Source organism: Pleurodeles waltl, chromosome 7 (assembly GCF_031143425.1).
Source record: "Pleurodeles waltl isolate 20211129_DDA chromosome 7, aPleWal1.hap1.20221129, whole genome shotgun sequence".
Classification (NCBI taxonomy): domain Eukaryota; kingdom Metazoa; phylum Chordata; class Amphibia; order Caudata; family Salamandridae; genus Pleurodeles; species Pleurodeles waltl.
Window position 1 is genome coordinate 45,686,770 of NC_090446.1, and position 23,394 is coordinate 45,710,163.

General features: G+C 42.5%; 1 protein-coding gene across 1 annotated transcript in view; it reads right to left on the minus strand.

The window, feature by feature from the left end:
* Positions 1-283: 283 nt before the first annotated feature.
* The window catches only part of LOC138303599 (uncharacterized), a 31,152-nt gene continuing 8,041 nt past the window's right edge, over positions 284-23,394 (minus strand). Inside the window, exons 3-4 of the mRNA XM_069242885.1 lie at positions 7,030-7,371; positions 284-2,079 (exon numbers count right to left, since the gene is read on the minus strand). Of these exons, the coding sequence (XP_069098986.1) occupies positions 1,674-2,079; positions 7,030-7,328 (705 nt within the window). The 5' untranslated portion in view covers positions 7,329-7,371 and the 3' untranslated portion in view covers positions 284-1,673. The remainder of the gene's footprint in view (positions 2,080-7,029; positions 7,372-23,394) is intronic.

Here is a 23,394-nt window from a genome sequence, read left to right on the forward strand (position 1 = left end):
TAAATGACGCCTCTCATCATCTGGATCTCCCTCATTAAGATCCTCCTCTGGACTGGATTCCATCCTTGTGACTTCCTCTTGTGCACAGAGGGCTATTTGAAGGTCCAACTTTATGATCTTGTTTCCTGCAAGCAGCCCACTCTCCCCGCAGTTTCTACTGCTCAGCCCTGCTGAGACTGTCCACATTCACCATCTTCATCTCCATGGTACAAGACAAAGAGGTAGGGAATTTAAATTTAGAAAAAGGAAAAACAGCTCATCAGAAAACTAGTTACAATTTAAAAAAAGGGTTTAATTGTTCTTAGATTACTTATCTGAGATTTTCAGTGCAACACAAAATCACTAAATGACACTGCACAAACACAAGTCCAAATTCTCACAGCTGAACTCTAAACTCAACCCGTCTACCTGCTCCAAATTGAAAGTTACCACTTATTAAATGTTAGAAGGGAATCCAATATTAGTCAATGGGAGAGGTAGGCTTTGCAGTAGTGAAAACAAATGTGTTTTTCCCTACCAGGACATGTAAAACGTAACAGTACATGTCCGAACTTTTAGATACAATGCACCCTGTCCTATGGCCTATTTAGGGTTTACCTTAGGGTTGACATTTATGTATTACAAAGGAAAGTTTAGGTCTGGCAAGAGGTGTCTATACACAGGCTGCAATGGAAGTCCTGAGCCATGTTTTACAAGGCTACTTAAGTGAGTGGCATAATCAGAGCTGCAGCATTTAATGTACAGGCCCGGGGTTCAGGTGGTACCACTTTATTAAGGACAATACTAGTAAATTAAATGTACCAATTGGGTACAAGTCAATTTTTCCATGTTTAGAGGAGAGAGCACAAGCACTTTAGCACTGATTATCAGTGGTATTGTGCACAGAGTCCTAATGGAACAAATCCGAGATCACCCAGAATAGGAGGAGTGAATGCAAAAAGTTTGAGTGAAGACCACCTTAAGGCTAACAGGTCTAACAGATATGATCTGTAGCTGGTCAGTTCTTCCCCCTCCTTCAAGCGTTCCTCCATCTGCATCTCCCTTTTCTTCTCTCCCCTCCCAGTCTCTGTTAGGCCTTTATCACCATTTCTGTTTACTAACCTATCCCCTATAGGCTTTCATTTTTTCTATTCCTTAGTTACAATTTTTTCACAGATACAAGAATTATTAAACGTGATCAGAAGAACTGTACAAGGTTTGATGACAAGGATGTCTTCATTTTGACCATGTACCCAGCAGACAGAAGCAGACGAGTACATTAGGGGACGGGAACCAGGGCTGAAAGGACAACTGGGATAAAACGTTAACCATGTATTTGGGCTATCAGTTTCTCCTGATCACAAACATCTGTGACTTTTACTAGTAGCGGTATTCTTTTAGTGATTGCCTAACATTCTCCTGTGCCTTAGCATACACCCCCAAATCATTGTTTCATAAACATAAATTAGTGAAATTTGAGTGAACTGCCAAGGAAGGTATTAAATGTAAGCATTCATCTTTAATTGGTTCTATCTGGGCGGAAGGAATTGTGGATAGAAAATTGTGTACATACGAGCAATTGTAGTGATATAATTCTGAAATGGTCATTGTCTGCGATTACTGTTTGAAATCCCTTATTCCATTGTCTGTTTTTCTTTTCATACCTCATCACGTGATAGTCCTGCAAATGGACTCTATTCTGCGGGGTAGAAAACGTCGTCATCCACTGCGTCCTCATAACTTGGCGGAGGTGTCTGCGTTTCCTCCCGAGGTGGCCCCTCTGCTGGTTCTATAGGCTCCTGCGTGCTACAGGGAGGCCTGAGTGGCTTGTGGGACTTCAAGATCTTGAGTACCAGGGAGGGGCCTGTCATGGAGTCCTGAGCATCTCTAATGTCTTCCGATGTAGTCTCCCCTCTACCACATGATGGGACCAGCTGCGAGGCAGATCCCGCGGCGCATGGCGTTTCAGGCACACTTATTACTGCACTGTATGGAGGTGGCTTATCATCAAGAACTCCAGTAGTCCAGATGCTGGACAATGTACAGTCCATGGGTCCAACAACGTCCTCATATGTTGGTACATCATAAACAGCAGTATCCCTAGAATGAGAAAGAAACTGAATGTAAACATTAAGAACAATAAAGTGCACCTAAGAAGTAATCAAGTAGACCCATAAGGAGAACACTATGATGTAAATGCAGTGGCACTGTGGGGTAGACAAAACTAGAGGCTACTTAACTCTGACTGTTTCATTTACTCAGTTAAAGAATATTGATACTAACAACACTGATTGCATACTTCAGTTAGAGTCTTTGTGCTAAGTGCAGTTTATGAATATTTGTACCATTGGCTAGCAGGTATCTTTTTTTGTATACTTTTGCAGTTGCAGGATTCAATTAATATAAACATATCAGCAAGGATATGGAATTTATTAATGTGTAATTTTTCCATCCCCCAGAGCATGAAATGTGACCATCAGTTGGTTGATTCAATGCAAGCAGCATGTTTGGTCACTCAGTACAGGTATGCGGGGAATTCTAAATGCCTTCATTATCCCCTTTCTGCCATCTTCAGTTTGTGAAATAGAGCAGAAAGCCTTTTGGTGTATTGCATAGGATGACTTTTCCCCTAAAATGTTGCATAGAAGGTGCAGAGAGCTTGCAGAGTGTGTACAGGGAGTGCAGAATTATTAGGCAAATGAGTATTTTGACCACATCATCCTCTTTATGCATGTTGTCTTACTCCAAGCTGTATAGGCTCGAAAGCCTACTACCAATTAAGCATATTAGGTGATGTGCATCTCTGTAATGAGAAGGGGTGTGGTCTAATGACATCAACACCCTATATCAGGTGTGCATAATTATTAGGCAACTTCCTTTCCTTTGGCAAAATGGGTCAAAAGAAGGACTTGACAGGCTCAGAAAAGTCAAAAATAGTGAGATATCTTGCAGAGGGATGCAGCACTCTTAAAATTGCAAAGCTTCTGAAGCGTGATCATCGAACAATCAAGCGTTGCATTCAAAATAGTCAACAGGGTCGCAAGAAGCGTGTGGAAAAACCAAGGCGCAAAATAACTGCCCATGAACTGAGAAAAGTCAAGCGTGCAGCTGCCACGATGCCACTTGCCACCAGTTTGGCCATATTTCAGAGCTGCAACATCACTGGAGTGCCCAAAAGCACAAGGTGTGCAATACTCAGAGACATGGCCAAGGTAAGAAAGGCTGAAAGACGACCACCACTGAACAAGACACACAAGCTGAAACGTCAAGACTGGCCCAAGAAATATCTCAAGACTGATTTTTCTAAGGTTTTATGGACTGATGAAATGAGAGTGAGTCTTGATGGGCCAGATGGATGGGCCCGTGGCTGGATTGGTAAAGGGCAGAGAGCTCCAGTCCGACTCAGACGCCAGCAAGGTGGAGGTGGAGTACTGGTTTGGGCTGGTATCATCAAAGATGAGCTTGTGGGGCCTTTTCGGGTTGAGGATGGAGTCAAGCTCAACTCCCAGTCCTACTGCCAGTTCCTGGAAGACACCTTCTTCAAGCAGTGGTACAGGAAGAAGTCTGCATCCTTCAAGAAAAACATGATTTTCATGCAGGACAATGCTCCATCACACGCGTCCAAGTACTCCACAGCGTGGCTGGCAAGAAAGGGTATAAAAGAAGGAAATCTAATGACATGGCCTCCTTGTTCACCTGATCTGAACCCCATTGAGAACCTGTGGTCCATCATCAAATGTGAGATTTACAAGGAGAGAAAACAGTACACCTCTCTGAACAGTGTCTGGGAGGCTGTGGTTGCTGCTGCACGCAATGTTGATGGTGAACAGATCAAAACACTGACAGAATCCATGGATGGCAGGCTTTTGAGTGTCCTTGCAAAGAAAGGTGGCTATATTGGTCACTGATTTGTTTTTGTTTTGTTTTTGAATGTCAGAAATGTATATTTGTGAATGTTGAGATGTTATATTGGTTTCACTGGTAATAATAAATAATTGAAATGGGTATATATTTTTTTTTGTTGAGTTGCCTAATAATTATGCACAGTAATAGTCACCTGCACACAGAGATATCCCCCTAACATAGCTAAAACTAAAAACAAACTAAAAACTACTTCCAAAAATATTCAGCTTTGATATTAATGAGTTTTTTGGGTTCATTGAGAACATGGTTGTTGTTCAATAATAAAATTAATCCTCAAAAATACAACTTGCCTAATAATTCTGCACTCCCTGTATCGAAAATGCACTCTTGTCTCCATCAATGCTTAGCAAAAGGCTAATGTAGGCCACAAGTGCAGTAGCAAATGGCAATGCTTGTGAAAAGAGGAATTAGGCAATGGCTTGTTTTTGTTTGAAAATAAAACAGTTTCCCAAGTTTATGCTGAATATATAAATAAGTGTCCGGAGCAAATGTTTGTTAAAAAAGATGTTATAGAAATAGTTATGACATAAAATTTGCTACATATAAAAAGGCTTTAGCAAATGTCATTGTGCAGTTTGGTGAGAGAATATTTCCTAAATAAATTAGTCATTTATTACCAATTCTGACAAGAAATTAAAATGAAACTATTAGATAAAATGTGGATACAAGACTATCCAAGGTGTTTTGTAACAGAAACATTAACACATGTCAGAATGAAGGGCTGCTTTAAGTGTGCTGTGATTGCTGAGGGAGATTAGAAAATGTATATTTACAAATTAAATAGTCCTTATCAATTTAAATATGAATAGACTTAAATTCACAATGGCATAACAGCACATTAAGCAATTAAGACATACAAATCTAATAAATAACAATGTTAAAAAAATATCCAAAACAAGGTCACATCTCATGCTATTTACACATGTTAGCATCATGAGTCCTCCAGAGATTTTCTGATTTGCAAGGCATGCGTATGTATGATGAAACAATTACATAAATGTTGAGCGCGTGCAATTGTTGCAAAAAAGCAGTGCAACTTTAGTGTCTAAAATTGTGCTTTCTTAAGACAAGCTTAAGAAAAAGTGTTATTGGCACAATAAAAAAAGGTATAATATTGTGGGTTCGAGAAAAACAAATTAGAAAACGCTGAGCGGTCAGATTTCCTTAAAAAAGCATTCCATTTTGTGTTTCCATTAGACATGGGCAGTAGAACCCTTCCATATTAATAGCTATGTTACATTTCACATGCCTGTGGTCTGTGCCAACTCAAGGAGGGTTGGGGGGACGCGTAGCTATTGATATTTCAACTCTGCTATAGGGACAATTCTATACATATCAGACTGGTAGGCCATACTATCACAGTCTCAGACAAGAAGCTTCCAGTGGCACAAGCCTAGTATGCATTCATTTCTGTAACAACATTTGTGATGCAGGGAGAAATTGAGTGATTGGCAGGCTGGACACATTTTTAAGGCCATTTAATAAGATAGGGTGTGATCTATATATGCTTTGGGGTGGGAATTTCAACGCACACCTTTGTTAATTCCCATCCAGGGGAATCTGTGACTTTTCCGGTGCAGAGGGAAATGAGCAAATAGATTTCATTTATGAAGGATACAGAAATATAGTTCTTATCAAACAAATCTGAGATCCTTTGAGTTTGAAATCAATGAGGGTTGTAATGTTTTGCTTTATGTGTAATTTGATTAGAAATCCCAAAAATGCAAGTGATAGGGCAGTGTATTACAACTGGAATGTGTTTCATTAGGAAAAATGAAATCTAGTCTTATCACTCGTTGAGTATGAGGTGGTGTTTGATAAAGTTCACTGTCCTACTTTAGAAGAAACTGTGGGGATTTGTGGGAGGGCTACTTTCCTTAATCATTGCGATGCATTCTAAAATCTTTTTAAACCTAATGATGGGATGCGACAAGGGTTTATCTCAGAAATGGGTTATGCCAGTGTTGCCTCATCCTCCCCTGCTTTCTCCCATTACATTTCTGATTTCCCAGATGTATTACAAGCTCTAAGGATTTTCCTACCAAGATTTGGCTCAGTGGATTAGCCAATGCTAATGCATGCATTTACTTGGTTAATTTGAAGCTAACCAACATAGGTTTAAAGAGGAGACTTGACCAGGATTCTAGACAGACCTCCTTCCCTTTAATTGCTCAAAAACTAGAATAGTCTCTCTCTCTCTCTCTCTCTCTCTCTCTCTCTCTCTCTCTCTCTCTCTCTCTTCTAGTGTCACTTTATATTGATTATTAATCAACAATGAAAGAGGTAAATTTCTCAAAAAAGCATATGAAGCCGAGACACTTCTCATTTTAATGTATAGTCTAATCATGACGAATTGCTTTGAAATAAATTGACTTTTCTACCCTATTGACCACATGGGAATGTTATGAACACTGATTCACTGAAGATGGCCACTCACCTACTGAGGCATCAAGCTCCTCCTTTGAGCACATTGCTTTAGCCCTCTCTTTGATAACACACTATGGTGTTGGGCTAGCAGTAAATATGGTTACAGTATTATTGTATATTTTCCAAGCCCTGAGGCTGTCCAGGCAATCAAGCACCTGACAAAAGACATGTTAGCTAGATCAGCTGAACTGATGAAATGGCAGAATGGGTTGTATTCCAGACAATGTTTTCTGCACTGTTTCGACTTAAGTATAATTGTGTTTCGTCCATGTGCATGTGATATACAAAGTCACGAGGCCACGATATTTTTGCAATGGAGAAAATATACAGGTTTAGGTGAGAAGAATGTTCTTTAAGGAATGCCTTGTAATTCTGGATATTGGATGTTTGCAGTGTCTTCACCAGATCCCTTTAAACTACTTTCTCTTGGACTGTAGTCCTTGATCATTTTTGGTATAAAGACATTCAGAACTAAAATTACAGGCAGGTACAATTGAGTGAATTAGAGCTTCTATAGGGAGGGGGTGTTATTCAGTGTTTTGAGTGAGATATTGGAGGAGTAAGCAAGACAGAAAGTCAGAGGAAGCTGCCTAGAGACAACGTGATAGACAGGGACAGAGAGACACTACACACTCTATGCCAGCTTGGCTATTATTAACAACAGAAAGACAGTGCAGGACTGAGTACTTAGATGCTTACCAGTCTGTGTTCTCCTCTACAGGCCTGCTTCTCTGTGTCACATGATTCTCTGTTTGGTTCATTGTTGTTGGCAAGCAAAGTCTCTTAAAGCACCGTTCTACGATGCTCAAGCTAGTCAGCAAATACAGCAAGAGTACTGCAGATCCAGAAGCTGTACAGATGACACCGGAAGCAATTGTCTGGAATCTGAATGCCAGCAAGAACACTCCGATCGCACCCATGAAAGCACCAAGGATCAACAGCCATTTCCGAATCCTATTCCATGTAATGTCAACATTAGAGGCTTCACAACTGAACATGATGGAGTTTCCTACGAAGTAGATCACATGACTGCCAGAGGATCTGTGGAAAGCAGCATGAAAACAAAAAAAGAGGATGTTGATGTACTCTTCATATATTTTCTATTATGTATTCCCCTTTTGCATTATGCATGGTCATTTATGACAGTTAATGACTTAAATACAAATGTGCATTGTCATTGTTAAAATATTTGTTTCAGTTTTTTCTGACAATTCAGCTCACTCAGGGGTTTCCGGTGCGGGGCACTGGCACTTAATTTTGAGGGCCGCAACTTATTTTTCTGCCTCAAGCATTTACTCTGAGCAAAAGAAGCATATGAGAAAGACGGAGGAAGAGAAAAAAAAAAGCTTCACAAAGGGAGAAAGCAGGTAGCTGCAAGAGTGAGCTGAAGGGGCAGGGAGTTGCTGTGAATGGATTAAAGAGGCCCAAGCTGGCTTTAGGATTACACAAACTTTTAGGATTACGAGTACTCCGTGCTCGCACTTTTAATTGCGGCAGCCGCATTGTAATTGCGGCGGCCGCATGTTTCAAAGGATAGTTTTGGGCTCCGGCACATTTTTATACACAAATTAAGCACTGAGCTCACTTGAATATATTGTTTAATGTTTGTTCTAGCATTGCCTAATATCATGAATTTCTAGTTGTTTACAAATAGTCAACAATATTTCATAGAATCTGATATCTTGACTTCTCAGGTATTGTAGTATACTTGTTTTACAGAACATGAGTAGGTGAAGCCCTAGAGATGCTTTTATATTGATTGTTTTAAAAAATAATCAACAATGTTCAGAGAGAGTATATAAGCTTCATTGAAGTATTGTATTAAAGATAGAAAGGAACTTTAATAAAAAATGGCACCCTGAGGGTTGTGCAGACAAGACGATTCACTATAAATACTGTTCTTTGCTGAAGATTATACAAAAAGGCACATTGAGTCTTCCGGCAGGCTCATCTCTTTGCCTGAGCACAGTAAAGCCGCTGTTGTGCAGAAACAGAAACCACAGCTGCCTCCTTACTGAACACTAGTTCTTTTGTTCTAAAAAAGGTATGTGGGTGTTAGCAAGACCATCTAAAATCTAATACTAAGCCCCTCTTTGAACTAAGGTCAGCCTAGTTTGCTAAGGGAAGGGAGATGATGAGGATGTGGTTTTAATTAGTAGAAGATAATGATCAATTAAAATAGCATAACCAGGCTTCAGTTGACATGACTAGACAAAATCAGCCTGTATTGATATTTCTTTTACAGTGACAGAAAGAAATGTGCTTTTAAAAACACATGAATGATCTTTCTACATGCAAGTTTCTCTTCTGTGTCTTCCCATTTCATAAAAACAAACAAAAATATTATTAACGTCTTGGGGCTGGAATGTATTAGCTTGTGTTACTTGCAAAGGAAATAAAGTGCGGAATGGTTTTGTATTTGCAACAAATCCAAGATTCTTCACCTGATTGTGCTCTAAGACTCATTCCTCAGTTGTACTGTGTATCGTTTTATTTGCTTTTCAAATGTCATGTTATGTCCTTCATGATATGCACACCTTATTATAATTAATTATGCAAGACAGTAAGAGCTTCTAAATGTTTCTTTTTTATTGTATCACATTTTCTTACAATTATACTGGTTATATATGCATGTCACTTTATTAAAGCAGGCCTATTATGTCAGATCTCACCATATATGTATGGCTTTCTTTGTCTGAAACCTATAAATATGCCCGTTTGGGGAGATGTGCCAGACATTTTGTTTATTTCCATGAAGGCAAATCCAGGTCAGTCGGTCTGTTCTTTGACCTTTCCTGATTTCTGAACTGTGCAGACAGTGCATTAGTTTGTCTATTGATTTATACTTCGACTTTGCTTTATTTCTTAACTGAGCAGATTTATGTTTGTCCTCTTGCTGAATTATACTTTGGTTCTGGCTATTTATTTGCTTTGGAGGTAGACCTTCCATCAATCCTGTATTATTTGTGTTATTTGAGGCATTATTGGTGCAATTTTGACTAACTAACGACTCTCAGTCTTCAGTAATGATTATTCAATTTGAAATAACCTTTATGGTTTAGAAGTTGTATTTTGTACTGTGAAGTTTTCTTTTATTTGCACAAGAGCCATTGTCTTACGAAACTCACATGGCCCCAGGAATGCATCTCAGACCTTTTGATTTATTCATTAAAAGCCTTGACAGAGTTTGGGGGTGTAACGTTGGCAAATTGTGCTAATTAAGTTGTGTAATTTGCATAATTAATGAACTTACATGATTAGTGTATATTTTGCCTCAAACATTGTCAAAAGGTAGCGTGTCCTGAAATAATTTCTATTAATGTTGGTGAACCCATCGGTGTTGTTGGGAGTTTAATTACATGAGTAATGATTGGGCTTTCCGTAATGAGTTGTCTTGCTCAGAGTGTGTTTTCTTGCAACACATGAATTGGAGGGAAATCATTTGCTTTGTCGCACTGCACAGTGTGTTATGTCAGTGGCGCTTTATGTTTTGCGCTTGTGCCAAAATCTGTATTGCCTTGCAGTGTGTTGCATGAATTGCTAATGCTGTTTAAATTGTACTTTGAATGAGGAGATTTTGTGATTTTATGTAATCAATTTCCAAAGTCTTTGGATTTATGCATAAGGCTTACAGAGTTATGGAAATCAAAGATCGCAAGATAATATTATTATATATATTATATTTAATAAAGCCATGTGGCGCCACACAAGGTTATAGATTATAGTTTTATGAAATCCTTAATAGTCTAGTTGCATATGGGAACAGATCCTGAGTAGTGGTGTTTATTCTATATACAAGGATAGAGCCTCTACCTCTAAGTTAGGTCTCCTGTGGTGTGGTGCCTATCTTTGTTTGTTTGGAAGCACTCAAGGTGATAACTGTTTTCATGCTGAGATTGATTGGCCTTCCTGTATTCTGGTAGGCAGAGAAAGGTTTTATTTGTTTTGGTTTTTAACATTATGTATTGTGTTTCATGGCTCATTTTGAAATTGTATTGTGACTGACTGTGTTGGTATTACATGTATTGTGAAGTTAGGATGATATTATAATGGGTGAATTTTGGGATAAATCCTCAGTTCCTACCCGTGGAGGAGAGGCTATGCCCTCGGTTTGTAGCCCAGCCCTAGAGATGCTCCTCAACTCAGGGTAATAGAATATAATTACTGCTGATGACAAATTACAATTTATTTTGAATGGTGCCTGTGAAGCCAAAAAGATTGGGAATCTGAAGACATTTGAAGTGTGTCTTGTTTAGGGTGAGGCTGCAGCGTAGACCTGTGCAGTTCAAAGCCCTGAATGAGTGCAACTACATGGCAAGAAAGCACATAGTAAGATATAAAAATAATAAATTGCTAAATCTGCTAGCAAATGGCTGGATGTGAGATTGCATTTATGGAAGAAGTTGTGGCTTAAGGAAATGACAGAAACAGTGGGCACTTTCACTGTGCTTATTGATGAATCAGACAAAAAGAAAACAAAAGATGACAAAAATAAAACAAAGATGACAAAAAGAATGAGTCGATAAAGAATTAGAGTGACTGAGGGAGAAGATGAGTTTATGGACAGATTGTTAACTGACGTGAGGCCACCTCCATATAACCAGCCTCACGTGCAGGTGGAAGAGAAAAGAGCAGGAGAGGTGAGCTTGAGGAGAGATGAAGTAGAAACGTGTTTGTCTTTACAAAGTAAGACATTTGTGATCTGCATCCTTTCATTTGTTCCTCTCTTCCTATTGAGGCTGGGCTTTTGAGAGTGGGATGGGACATTTTATAATTATGGAACATGCTCTCTGAGATTTTGCCATTACACTAAGCACCCCTAGATCTTTGTAAATCATGCAAGAACAATTCCATGGGCACTTAAGCTCCTCTTGATGAACACACAGAGTCTAAAGTCCACTAACAAAAGATGCCAGGTCGGAAGATTTTTGCTTCAATACAACCCTATTATATTTCATCTAGAAACACCAGCGAATGTGTCATCCAAAATACCTGCACCAATACTCAGCCTCCTCTCTCTATAAGACTGTGGGAGTCGCTATCCTATGTAAATCCCACATAGGACAGAAGCCTCTTTCAGCCGGCAGAGATACAGATGTTTCACCGACCCTTATGATGATTAATCTATATGCTCCTAATAACTCCAAAGACGCATATACATGCTCCTTAATAAGACAGCTATTACTGGATGTCAAGGGGATGTTTGTAGGAGTGGAGGGACTTCAACCTGGCATGGGGTCCAGTCAGGGCCGGAAGGGGCATATATTACAGGTGAAAAGGGTGAAGCTAGTGCTCCCCAAGAAGAAAATCACAGAACCAGGGCAAATTGAGGCCTAGCGTTTTTGCACCTTGACATTTGGGACTACTCTTTCTTCTCACCTGTACAGCCCTCCTATTCTCACATAGATTACGCAGTCATTTCTTGTCCCCTTCTACATGTAATATCTTGCATGATTCAGAACGGAACCTTTCAGACTCCTCAAGGACTCCAAATCACTCCAGTTGAAAAGTCAATAGCAGGACCTTTACCGCCAACATCTAAATCAGGCCTTAGTTTTGGGGATTCATCAGCCGCAGAACTTTAAAAAAATGTGATAACATTATACAACTTATCTTACAACCCGTTGTGAATTATTTTAACTATAGTGATGACATACTGGTCTTTGGAACTACACATAAGGAGCACAATAGGGCCCTCACAAAAGTGTGTTAATTACTCAATGATGCAGGTTTAACTTTAAACGCAGACAAATGTAAGTTCAATAAGCCAAAATTGAAATTCTTTGGCCATATCTTTTCTGATGGAGGCATGACGCCTGATGATGCAAAATTCCAAGCTTTTACTAATGTTGAACCCCCACAAGATGTTTCAATTATATATTCTTTTTTTGGACTGGCCAGCTACTGCTCATGATACATAAAGGTCTTTGCCGGTGTCAGTACAACATTACAAGAGTTAACAAAGAGAAATGTTTCTTTTAAATGGTCAAGAGAATGTGAGAAGAGTTTCAAGAGCATCAAACACGCCATCGAAAATGCTATGGAAATGGCATAATTCAATTCAAAGCTGCACACTGAGATTGTGATTGCTGCAAACCCCGTTGGATTAGACGCTACAATTGCACAGCATAGAGGATGCCCAAATGCAAGACAACATATTATGGCCTATGCTTTGTCTCAAACAGAACTTTCTAACTCACAGCCTGAAAAGGAAAGTTTAGCCGAGGTATGGGCTTGTGAACATTTCCATGTGTTCCTGTACAGAAAGCCTTTTACACTGGTGACTGATCATCAAGCTTTGCTGACCACCTTCGGCGATCCAAAAGCTAAGATACCTCCTCGAATTGAACAATGGGGACTACAATTGCAAGAATACGATTGTACAATTGTGCATTGACCTGGAAAAGCTAAATATCCTGCTGACTACTTTTCAAAAGTTCCTATTCAAGGTCATGGTTCTCCATCCCAAACGGCTGAGGCCAACATCAATTTCATTGTCAAGCCAAGTACACCAGCTGCTGTATCGTTAGCTCAGATTATCACTGCTAAGAAAAAGAAAGACAATTGCAATAGTCAAAATAAAAGAAACAACCCATTCTCTATCCCAACTAACCTATAAACATGAAAACACTGTAGGGAAAAAAGAAAGAGGGGGATGAGCAACAACAAAGATAAGAGAGGTTTATGTTTTACTGAGGGTAGATGGGGGGAATAATTCACGTGTGATCAGGTATTGGCTGAGTAGTCCAGCAAATGCAAAGTCTTGTACCACAACGCTGATCCACCAATGTAGGAAGTTGGCTCTGTATGTACTATTTCAAAGTAAGAAATAGCATGCACAGAGTCCAAGGGTACCCCTTAGAGGTAAGATAGTGGCAAAAAGAGATAATTCTAATGCTCTATTTTGTGGTAGTGTGGTCGAGCGGCAGGCTTATCAGAGGGTAGTGTTAAGCATTTGTTGTACACACACAGGCAATAAATGAGGAAACACACTCAAAGACAATTCCAGGCCAATAGGTTTTTATATAGAAAAATATATTTTCTTAGCTTATTTTAAGAACCACAGGTTCAAGATTTACAATCAATACTTCAAATGAAAGGTATTTCACTCAGGTATCATAGGAACTTTGAATCAGCAAAATAGCATATACAGTTTTGGCAAAAATGGCAATAAGCTATTTTAAAACTAGACACTGCAATTTTCAACAGTTCCTGGGGGAGGTAAGTTTTGGTTAGTTTTGCAGGTAAGTAAAACACCTACAGGGTTCAAAGTTGGGTTCAAGGTAGCCCACTGTTGGGAGTTCAGGGCAACCCCAAAGTTACCACACCAGCAGCTCAGGGCCGGTCAGGTGCAGAGGTCAAAGTGGTGCCCAAAACGCATAGGCTTCAATGGAGAAGGGGGTGCCCCGGTTCCAGTCAGCCCGCAGGTAAGTACCCGTGACTTCGGAGGGCAGACCAGGGGGGTTTTGTAGGGCACCGGGGGGGGACACAAGTCAGCACAGAAAGTACACCCTCAGCTGCACGGGGGCAGCCTGGTGCAGTGTGCAAACAGGCATCGGGTTCGCAATAGGTTTCAATGGGAGACCCAGGGGTCTCTTCAGCGAAGCAGGCAAGCAAGGGGGGGGGCTCCTCGGGGTACCCACCAACCGGGCAAGGGATAGGGCCACCTGGGGGTCGCTTCTGCACTGGAGGTCGGATCCTTCAGGTCCTGGGGGCTGCGGGTGCAGTGTATTTACCAGGCGTTGGTTCTTTGAAGCAGGCAGTCGCGGTCAGGGGGAGCCTCTGGATTCCCTCTGCAGGCGTCGCTGTGGGGGCTCAGGGGGTCAACTCTGGCTACTCAGGGGCTCGCAGTCGCCGGGGAGTCCTCCCTGTAGTGTTGTTTCTCTGCAGGTCGAGCCGGGGGCGTCGGGTGCAGAGTGGAAAGTCTCACGCTTCTGGCGGGAACCGTGCAGTCCTTTAAAAGTTGTTTCTTTGTTGCAAGTTGTAGTTTCTTTGGAACAGGTCCGCTGTCCTCTGGAGTTCTTGGTCCTTTTAGATGCAGGGTAGTCCTCTGAGGCTTCAGAGGTTGCTGGACACTGGGGGACGCGTCGCTGTTGCAGTTTTGCTTGAAGTGGGGAGACAGGCTGGTAGGGCTGGGGCCAAAGCAGTTGGTGTCTCCGTCTTCTCTGAAGCGCTTCAGGTCAGCAGTCCTTCTTCGTCTTCAGGTTGCAGGAATCTATCTTGCTTGGTTCTGGGGGCACCTAAATACTCAATTTAGGGGGGTGTTTAGGTCTGGGGGTTAGTAGCCAATGGCTACTAGCCCTAAGGGTGGCTACACCCTCTTTGTGCCTCCTCCCTGAGGGGAGGGGGAACATCCCTAATCCTATTGGGGGAATCCTCCATCTGCAAGATGGAGGATTTCTAAAAGTCAGAGTCACCTCAGCTCAGGACACCTTAGGGGTTGTCCTGACTGGCCAGTGATTCCTCCTTGTTTTTCTCATTATCTCCTCCGGCCTTGCCGCCAAAAGTGGGGCCGTGGCCGGAGGGGGCGGGCATCTCCACTAGTTAGAATGCCCTGTGGCGCTGTAACAAATGGGGTGAGCCTTTGAGGCTCACCGCCAGGTGTTACAGTTCCTGCAGGGGGAGGTGAGAAGCACCTCCACCAAGTACAGGCTTTGTTACTAGCCACAGAGTGACAAAGGCACTCTCCCCATGTGGCCAGCAACATGTCTGGTGTGTGGCAGGCTGGCAAAACTAGTCAGCCCACACTGGAAGTCGGGTATGTTTTCAGGGGGCATCTCTAAGATGCCCTCTGGGGTGTATTTCACAATAAAATGTACACTGGCATCAGTGTGCATTTATTGTGCTGAGTTGGCAAGTTTTCAGTGTTGCCATTATGGTGCTGTGGAGTTTGTGTATGACAGACTCCCAGACCATATATGCTTATGGCTATCCTGCACTTACAATGTCTAAGGTTTTGTTTAGACACTGTAGGGGCATAGTGCTCATGCACCTATGCCCTCACCTATTGTATAGTGCACCCTGCCTTAGGGCTGTAAGGCCTGCTAGAGGGGTGACTTATCTATGCCGTAGGTAGTGTGAGGTTGGCATGGCACCCTGAGAGGAGTGCCATGTCGACTTAGCCATTTTCTCCCCACCGGCACACACAAGCTGGCAAGCAGTGTGTCTGTGCTGAGTGAGGGGTCCCCAGGGTGGCATAAGACATGCTGCAGCCCTTAGAGACCTTCCCTGTCATCAGGGCCCTTGGTACCAGGGGTACCAGTTACAAGGGACTTACCTGGATGCCAGGGTGTGCCAATTGTGGAAACAAAGGTACAGTGTTAGGGAAAGAACACTGGTGCTGGGGCCTGGTTAGCAGGCCTCAGCACACTTTCAAATCATAACTTGGCATCAGCAAAGGCAAAACGTCAGGCGGTAACCATGCCAAGGAGGCATTTCCTCACACTCACCTTTTGTGAAAGAAGGCATGTGAGGCAAGAAAATTGAGACTTTATAAAATTTATGCCTGGACTATTTCAATTGTGATAGCAAATATGTTTTAATCAGTATTTAATCTGTAAATAAAAATGTGCCTTAGCCCAAAGCTCCTCTGAAACATGCAGCTGCTGCAATTAAATGCACAAGCAAAGAATACTGAGGCAGAGTAATCCTAAAGCCATCTCGGGCAACATTTATTCCATTTACAGCCACTCTCTGCCCCTTCAGCTCACTCTTGCAGCTTTCTGCTTTCTCCCTTTGTGACTCTTTTTCGTTTTCTCTTCCTACTTCTTTCCCATGGGTGTCTTTTTCCCACAGTAAATGCCTGATGCAGAAATATAAGTGCTAGACTCTAAAATATCCCGCACCGGAAACCATCAGCTCAAATTAAGCACTGGTTTTAATCATTTGCTATTAATATTAAATTTAAATTTGTTTTTAAAAAAAAACTTGCACGACACAGGCCTATTAATTCTTTGGATTATTATGAAGCACACAAACTGATAGACTAAAACCGTGGCTGTTTACACAGTCATTCCTAATTCCCCCCCCACCCCCCTCCTGGTTAGATAGTGAAAAAGACACAATTGGAGTGCAGAGGACCTCACGCTGTAGACAGCAGCGCTCTGGTCTGTGCTGCATAGTGTGTAAAGTCTCTGCATTTTCTCATTAGAGTTCATAGAAATATATTTGCACGCTGGTATTAAGATAGGCACACCATTCTGTGCCCATCAACACCTTTTTGTAATAAAACTTGTCAGCGCTTAAGTTAGGGGTAGTGCAACTTGTATTCACCTCCTACAATGCAATAGTCTTATCGCAAGTCTACATAGCTACCATCTGGGTAAGCGCCAACATGACTTACAGTACAAGGAAGTAATTCACATTTTAGGTGACTTGCCATATGATAACTATTCATTTTCAATCCAGATCACACCGATGGTCGCATTATGGATATGGACCACTGTCTCACTCTGCCCATTTTAAGTCTGTGTGCGCGGCGCAGTCTCGGACAGTGCACTGTGTTGCAGCAAATGCATTGTTCCCATTGGAGGTGCAAACCTGCCCCTGCACTGGAAACTCTGCATTAGTGAAAGCCCAACCGCAGTAGCGGCTTGTGTCTAAAAAAAAGTGGTGGGGCTCCTCTGCTGCCAGTGCACAGGCTCCCAGACTCCCCTACGCCAATCCACACGCTACTCTCATGCTGGTAATACTATTACCCAGCATGAGAGTAGCGCATTGATTGGTGTGAGTGGGCTGGTTTTGCACTTCCAGGGGGACTGGGAGCCTGTGCCTAATATTCTCCACCCAGCAATGCAGCTGGGGTTGGAGAGAACTCAGTGCGCATGTTGGTTTGGCGATCCTAAGATGGCTGGCTAAACCAACATGTGCACCGACAGCAGTGACCACCACTCCTCCTTCAGTGCTGTCATCACCGTGGCCTCGCCCCTAACACTTGTCTAGTGAAGAGAAAAAAATGATAATAAAATAGTTTTTTTTTCATGTTTCCATGCTGGCTGGGGGATACACTCCTCAGCCATAACGGAGGAGACGCTGCTGCCCAACCGGCTATTGGAAGCTGGCAGTCCTTGACTAATTGAGGAGGCAGTAGAGAGGAATGCAATGCAAAAGTTGCCACAGATCCCACTGCAGGCAGATGCAGTGAGGGTCTACACCTCCCTGCACACTTGTATTAAGATAGGCACACATGCTCAGGGTGGTCCCTGCTGCACCCCTTCCTTCCTTCCTAGGAACACTAAAATGTGGTGCAGTGACTGCTTCCGTTCTCTGTGGTGTACTGTCAATATTCATAGTGTCGATCTCTTTGCCCATTTGTAATATGGCACAGGTGGAAAAGCAAATGAGAGAGTGCCCCCTTGAAATCATGTCAGCCCACATTTAATGCTGTACAGAGGGATGCATGCAACCATCTGCTGCCTCTTATCTAATACCATAGTACCACCGAGTGTAGATAAAGCAGTTGCAAACGCCCCTTATGCCACCTGGTTGCTTTCTATTCATCAGCCTCATGTGGTTCACACTGTGAGATCAAGAAGCTGCTGTTCAAAAAACAATAACCCATTTTGTGAATGAAAAAGTACAATTAGATACCAGTCCTGGCTTGGGAACCAGAATCAGCCCTGGCAAAAATGTTCAAATAAGCCCACACTACAGGAGGCCATGGCTAGAATGGTGCCTTGGGATCTTTTATGCTTGGGGCATCACAACCCATTGAGCTCAAAAAGAAGCTTCCTGGCCTTCAGCCTCCTGAGAAAATACTTGAGAGGTAGACTGGTCAGGCCAACCCCAGTGCTTAATTTGCGGCTGTGGTTTCCGGTGCCCGGCTTTGGAATTTGTCAACACCCGCACCTATGATAGCCAGCCACATGGTGGCACTGTTTTCCTAATTTTGTGATGAAGACAAGAACAGTTGTGTAATAGTTCTGTATACATAAAAAATTATTAATACCTGACACCCAAAGCATAAAAGAATAGCTTAGGCAGCAGGTTTTAGTAATTTGTATTGTATAAAAAATCTAAATTGCCATTGGCAGTGCTGACCTTGGCAATGGGTGGTGCAAGCTGCAATGGTCTCCGGACCAGGGGCCTGACACCTTTTTCTTTACAAATTAAGTACTAGCAACCCACACAGACTCTGCACACTCCTGAAGAGTCACCAAAGCTCAAATCAAGCAGACCTGACCCGGGCGAACAGAAATTACCCCGGAGGAGAGAATCATCAACCCAAGGCCCCGCCTGACCAAAATGACATTGAACCAGGAAGAGATTAGAATAAATGGGTCAGGTATGATGGAAGGTCATTCTGATAATTTCCTGCACCCTCCCTTGGTATTTCGATAAGTTTACTGTATGATGGACTTGCGTCACAATGTCATTCTCTTCCTCCAGCTTCTTTTTTAAAGCACGGTCTTGGACAACAGCGAGAATCACCATGGCATGGGCCCAAGGAAGGAGCGGACTGCAGCCCTCAGGGTCAAGGCAATGCACCCTGACTGCACTTGTATGCCAGAATATTGTCTATGGAAACACAGTCTGACATAAATATTGTTTACTTAATATTGTGCACAAAAATATTGCCCCTATTGAGTATATATTTTTTGTTATTAACACGAAATTTAGGCCACAGTGTTTATGTCAGGTAATATTCTGACAATGATACTCTGGTATCATACCCTGACTGCCCCTTCACTGAGCAACCTGCTGCCAGGAAGGAGCAGGTTGCTAAAGGTAATAGAGTGGAAATAGCTGGTTGGGAAGCAAGACCCAAATTTATAAGGATTTTATATCGGGGTTTCATTAGTGAGTCACTTTTTTGACACAGCCTTGATGAAAAGTCCTTTGTGGCATTTACAAATGACAATTTGCATTATTTTGTAAGAAAACGTTCCATCCAGGGCCGGCTTTAGGACTGGTGGTGCCCTGTGCGACAGTTTATTGTGGCAACCCCAACCCATGACCTCCTCGATTTCACTAACTACCACCCAGCCAATGTGCCCCTCATCTCTCCATCGCTCCCCTTTCACGTACATTCATGTGTTTTAAAGCACGTGTAAAGGCTGGCTTTACTAATCCACTCAGCTAGCCACATAAAATATAGGGGCATATTTAAGAGCCCCTAGCGCAATTCTAATGGCACATTAGTGTCATTTTTTTGTGCTAATGTGCCGTTAGAAGGCCAAAAATGCCGTGCCATATTTACAAAGTGGCGCAATGCATGCATTGCACAACTTTGTATCCCTTTATGCTACATTATGCCTGCGCCAGGCATAATGTATACAAAGGTGGCATTTCCCCATTAGAAGGGGCCAAAGAAATGGCGCAAGGAAATCTGACAGATTTCTTTGTGTCATTGTTTTCCGGCACTTTTAACGCCTGCTCAGAGCAGCCGTTAAAAGGAGGCGTTTGTTGGTTACAAATGGCCTCTGGGTGCTTTGCAGGATTAGTGTCAAAAACATTTTATGCTAATCCTGCAAAGAGCCAGACTAGCGTAAAAAATTCTGACCCTAGCCCTCTAACTACCACCATTGTGCGCTGTATTTTAAATATGACGCATACATGGTGGGGTTAGGGGGCACTAACGGGTGCAAGAAAAGTGGCACTGCACTGTGTGCAGCTCCACTTTTCTTAAATATGCCCCATAGTTCTGTTTTTTTGCAGCAGGCATATTAACCCTCTATGCTACTTTATTTTTGAGTCAGTGCTGCCACCAGGCAAAGCTCCCATATCTCTCTCTATCAGGAACATTAACCACAAGAGGTATCTTGACATTTTAATTGTTTCTTGAAGGCTAAACACACAAGGAACGTTTCTGCAGGTGCTTTTAAATCTCAAGTTTAGGAAGTTATTGATAAACACAGCGCCCCTCTGAGGTCAGCGCCCGGTGCGATCGCACTGCTCGCACTGCCCAAAATGTGGCGCGCGGGTGTTCTGGTGCATCCACACACTGATTTTGATTGAAAGCCATATTCACAGAAATATGAAGAAATGGGTTTGTGCCAAAATGGTGTGCCTAATGAGAAGCATCTTTATTTTACCTCGTAATTTATTCTTTGCACGTACTCTAAGAGGAAAAAGCCTCCAAGGAGAGAGGATGGTTTTTGTGCAGACCACCCTGACCATAACACAGGCCCCCTTACACAATGGCACAAAGGTGCCTGCTCTGTTGTTAGACAGCAAAAAGTGCACCAGCACAAGGAGAGAGAAGAACTGAAGATACGGTGCAGTTCTGCTCTCTCTCCATCACGCAACAGTGTGTAGCAACTTCCTTAGCCGTGCCATATGAAATGTTAGTAAATCTGGGCCCGAGTGGATAGCCACTCAAGCCCATGGACAAACCAAGGATTAATGACCCCTAAAGGAGTCTTGGGAGGGAATGGCCATACTGTCAGCACACCTAGGGCCTCATTTACGAGGCTCTAGCTGCGTACTGAGCCACCGGAGCTTCATTTTTTTTTAATGCTCCAGCGGTGCAACGTGTCAGCCCATATATAGAAGGCCACTCAAAGCTACCGTGCATGGCTTTTCATGGCCTTGTAAATATGGACCCTTTTTACGTATAACACTGCATGAAAGGGGCATTCCATGGGTGTTGCGTGTTGGCTTCCCATGCAACACACATGGAACCTCAAGGAATCTGACACATTCCCAGATTTACAAGTCTGAGAATGCGTCAGAGTCCTACGCCACCTCAGGGGTGGCGTAAGAATGATACAACATTGAGAAATATCTTATCAGAATGCCGCACACACAGAAAGAGGAAAACACCTCTTGTGATTGTTTTTGTGCTGGAGGGTGTCCCTTCCTTTTCTTGCAGGAAGGGGCCCTTCCTATACAAAATTAATCATCCCTACAATGCAGGCACTCTTGCACCATAGTGCAAGGGTCCATGTGTTGGCTCATGGCAGCAATTTGTGCACCACCGCAGGGGGAGAGGACAGAAATACGCTGTTTCTTGTAGATACAGTGCATTTTTGCCCTTTACCGGTGGCGCAGGGAGGCACAGCCAGGCACTTGCTGCGCCCCCCTGCACCACAGGCCTTGTAAATGAGGCCCGTAGAGCACACCATCTATGAGAGACACACAAGGCTGATGGCCGGAGAGAAGTCTCTAACATATTCTCACAGTGTGGGCTTCTACATGAGTTCTGCATTTCCTTAATTACTAGACCTGCACTGAAGCTTAAGTTTGTGAATTACACATCCTGCTGACTTATAGGCTGAGCTGAAAGGCTCTAACTACAAGCACCTTCTGCATCAATTTATCTAGGTAGAGAAGGCTGGATTTCTGGCACAGCTGCACCAGGGGCAGCTCCTCCATTTGGGCGGGGGAGCGCCGCCCCCCCTGCCAGCAGCGGCAGCTGCAAAACCTTTAAAGGAAAAGGATAATGAACAGTGTTTATTATCCTTTTCTTTTAAAGGGTTGGGGTCATGGGGGTGAGAACAGCGTGAGGGGGGAGTGCTAAGCACTCCCCCTCACTGCGCATAGATGTTTGGCCAGCCATCTCGGGCCGCCTAAACATACATGCGCAGTGGGCCCGGCAACATGGTTGCCGGGCTGGAGAGAGCCTGCACAGTGCTTTGAGTGTGACGGAGGAGAAGAGCGGCGCAGCATGGAGGAGAGCAAGCTACGTTTAAAAAAATATATTTTACACCCCGCGACCCACTCCTGAGCTGCACGTTTTGTATGAGGATGCTTTCTCATGTTCACACGTCGCATTTTTGACTGAACTGCGGCATTCAAAGATCTTAAACGAACACACGTGAGGAGATGGGAGTGCTGTCTCTGATACTGCTTTTATGACTTGTTATATGTGGACTTCCATCAGTGGACAGAGTTTAGACGTTTTGCAGTAACCCGGTCAGAGTTGGCCCAGAAGGAGCTGATCAGCAATATGGGAGCCATAAAGAGGAATGTGTTGTGAAAGAAATAAAATAATGCACATGAACTTAGTTCTGATGCAATAATCATAATCCAGGGTGGGCAGCAAAGCAACAGAATTTTGGAAAAAGTACTTATCACAATGGTAATAAAGAATTGGGTGCAATAGATGTAAACATGTATTATTTGTAGAAATGTATCAGTCTATTTCCTGTCTAGAATAATTGGTCTGTGTATGCATTTTTTATTTCATCAACGCCGGCTTCCTAATATTATTATAATATCTGCATCACGTCAGCTGTTTTAGGTGTAACCACCAAAATCTGAATCTTCTATACCTGTACGTACTAAGTGCCTAAATGTTGTGGGTATTGTGTCCTGTTTGTCTTATTACAAGTGCATTATATCCTGTGGCTTTATCCGAAGTACGTTGTAATACATGGGATTCTGTAATCCCTAAATAAACGCCAGTCGCTAATTTCTTTATAATCTAATCAGGTTGTGGTGCACTCTGTCACCAGATATAAAGATAAGAGCCAGAACTCAACTATTATAAGGTTATTACAATTGAGCTCTAATTTCGTAATGCCTGCCGCCAGAGACAGCAGCCGGGGTGAAAGGCAGGTCAGGTCGCGGAGCATAATTGAAGCACCTGTTTAAAGCAAGAAATAGAACTTTGCTTTTTTTTTCTTCTGCTCTATTTTAATAACTTACAATAACAAGCAGAGTGAATATGTTTATATTTTGAACTCTTTAGATAGAAAAAAGGTAAATAAATTCCACACGTTCCGAGCCGCTACAGCTTTTTTTCTTTCTTAACTAACATATTGAACTGTTTGTAATATCTGTCTGGAAATAGTCAAAAAGTAGTGTAAGTGTTTCATTCGGATTACCCTGGTGATGGTGTGATAACACGTGGGAAAATACTGATACTGCAGGATTTGTTTTTGCCTGGTTATGCGATTGCCGCATATTCACAAGTACTGTATGCAGGAATGGGGGAATGTGTGAAAAGGCATGTTTAACCTCATTCCGAGATGCAAAACCCTGAATATTCCATTTTATCCTTTCACAAATTTTTCTTGGCAGCTGAAATTTCTGCCGAGAAAACTACTGGGCTTGTGTGGTATTTTCCTGCAAATTGTAATCCCGATTAGGGTGCTTCCTCCTTTTTGCATCTGAAATAGG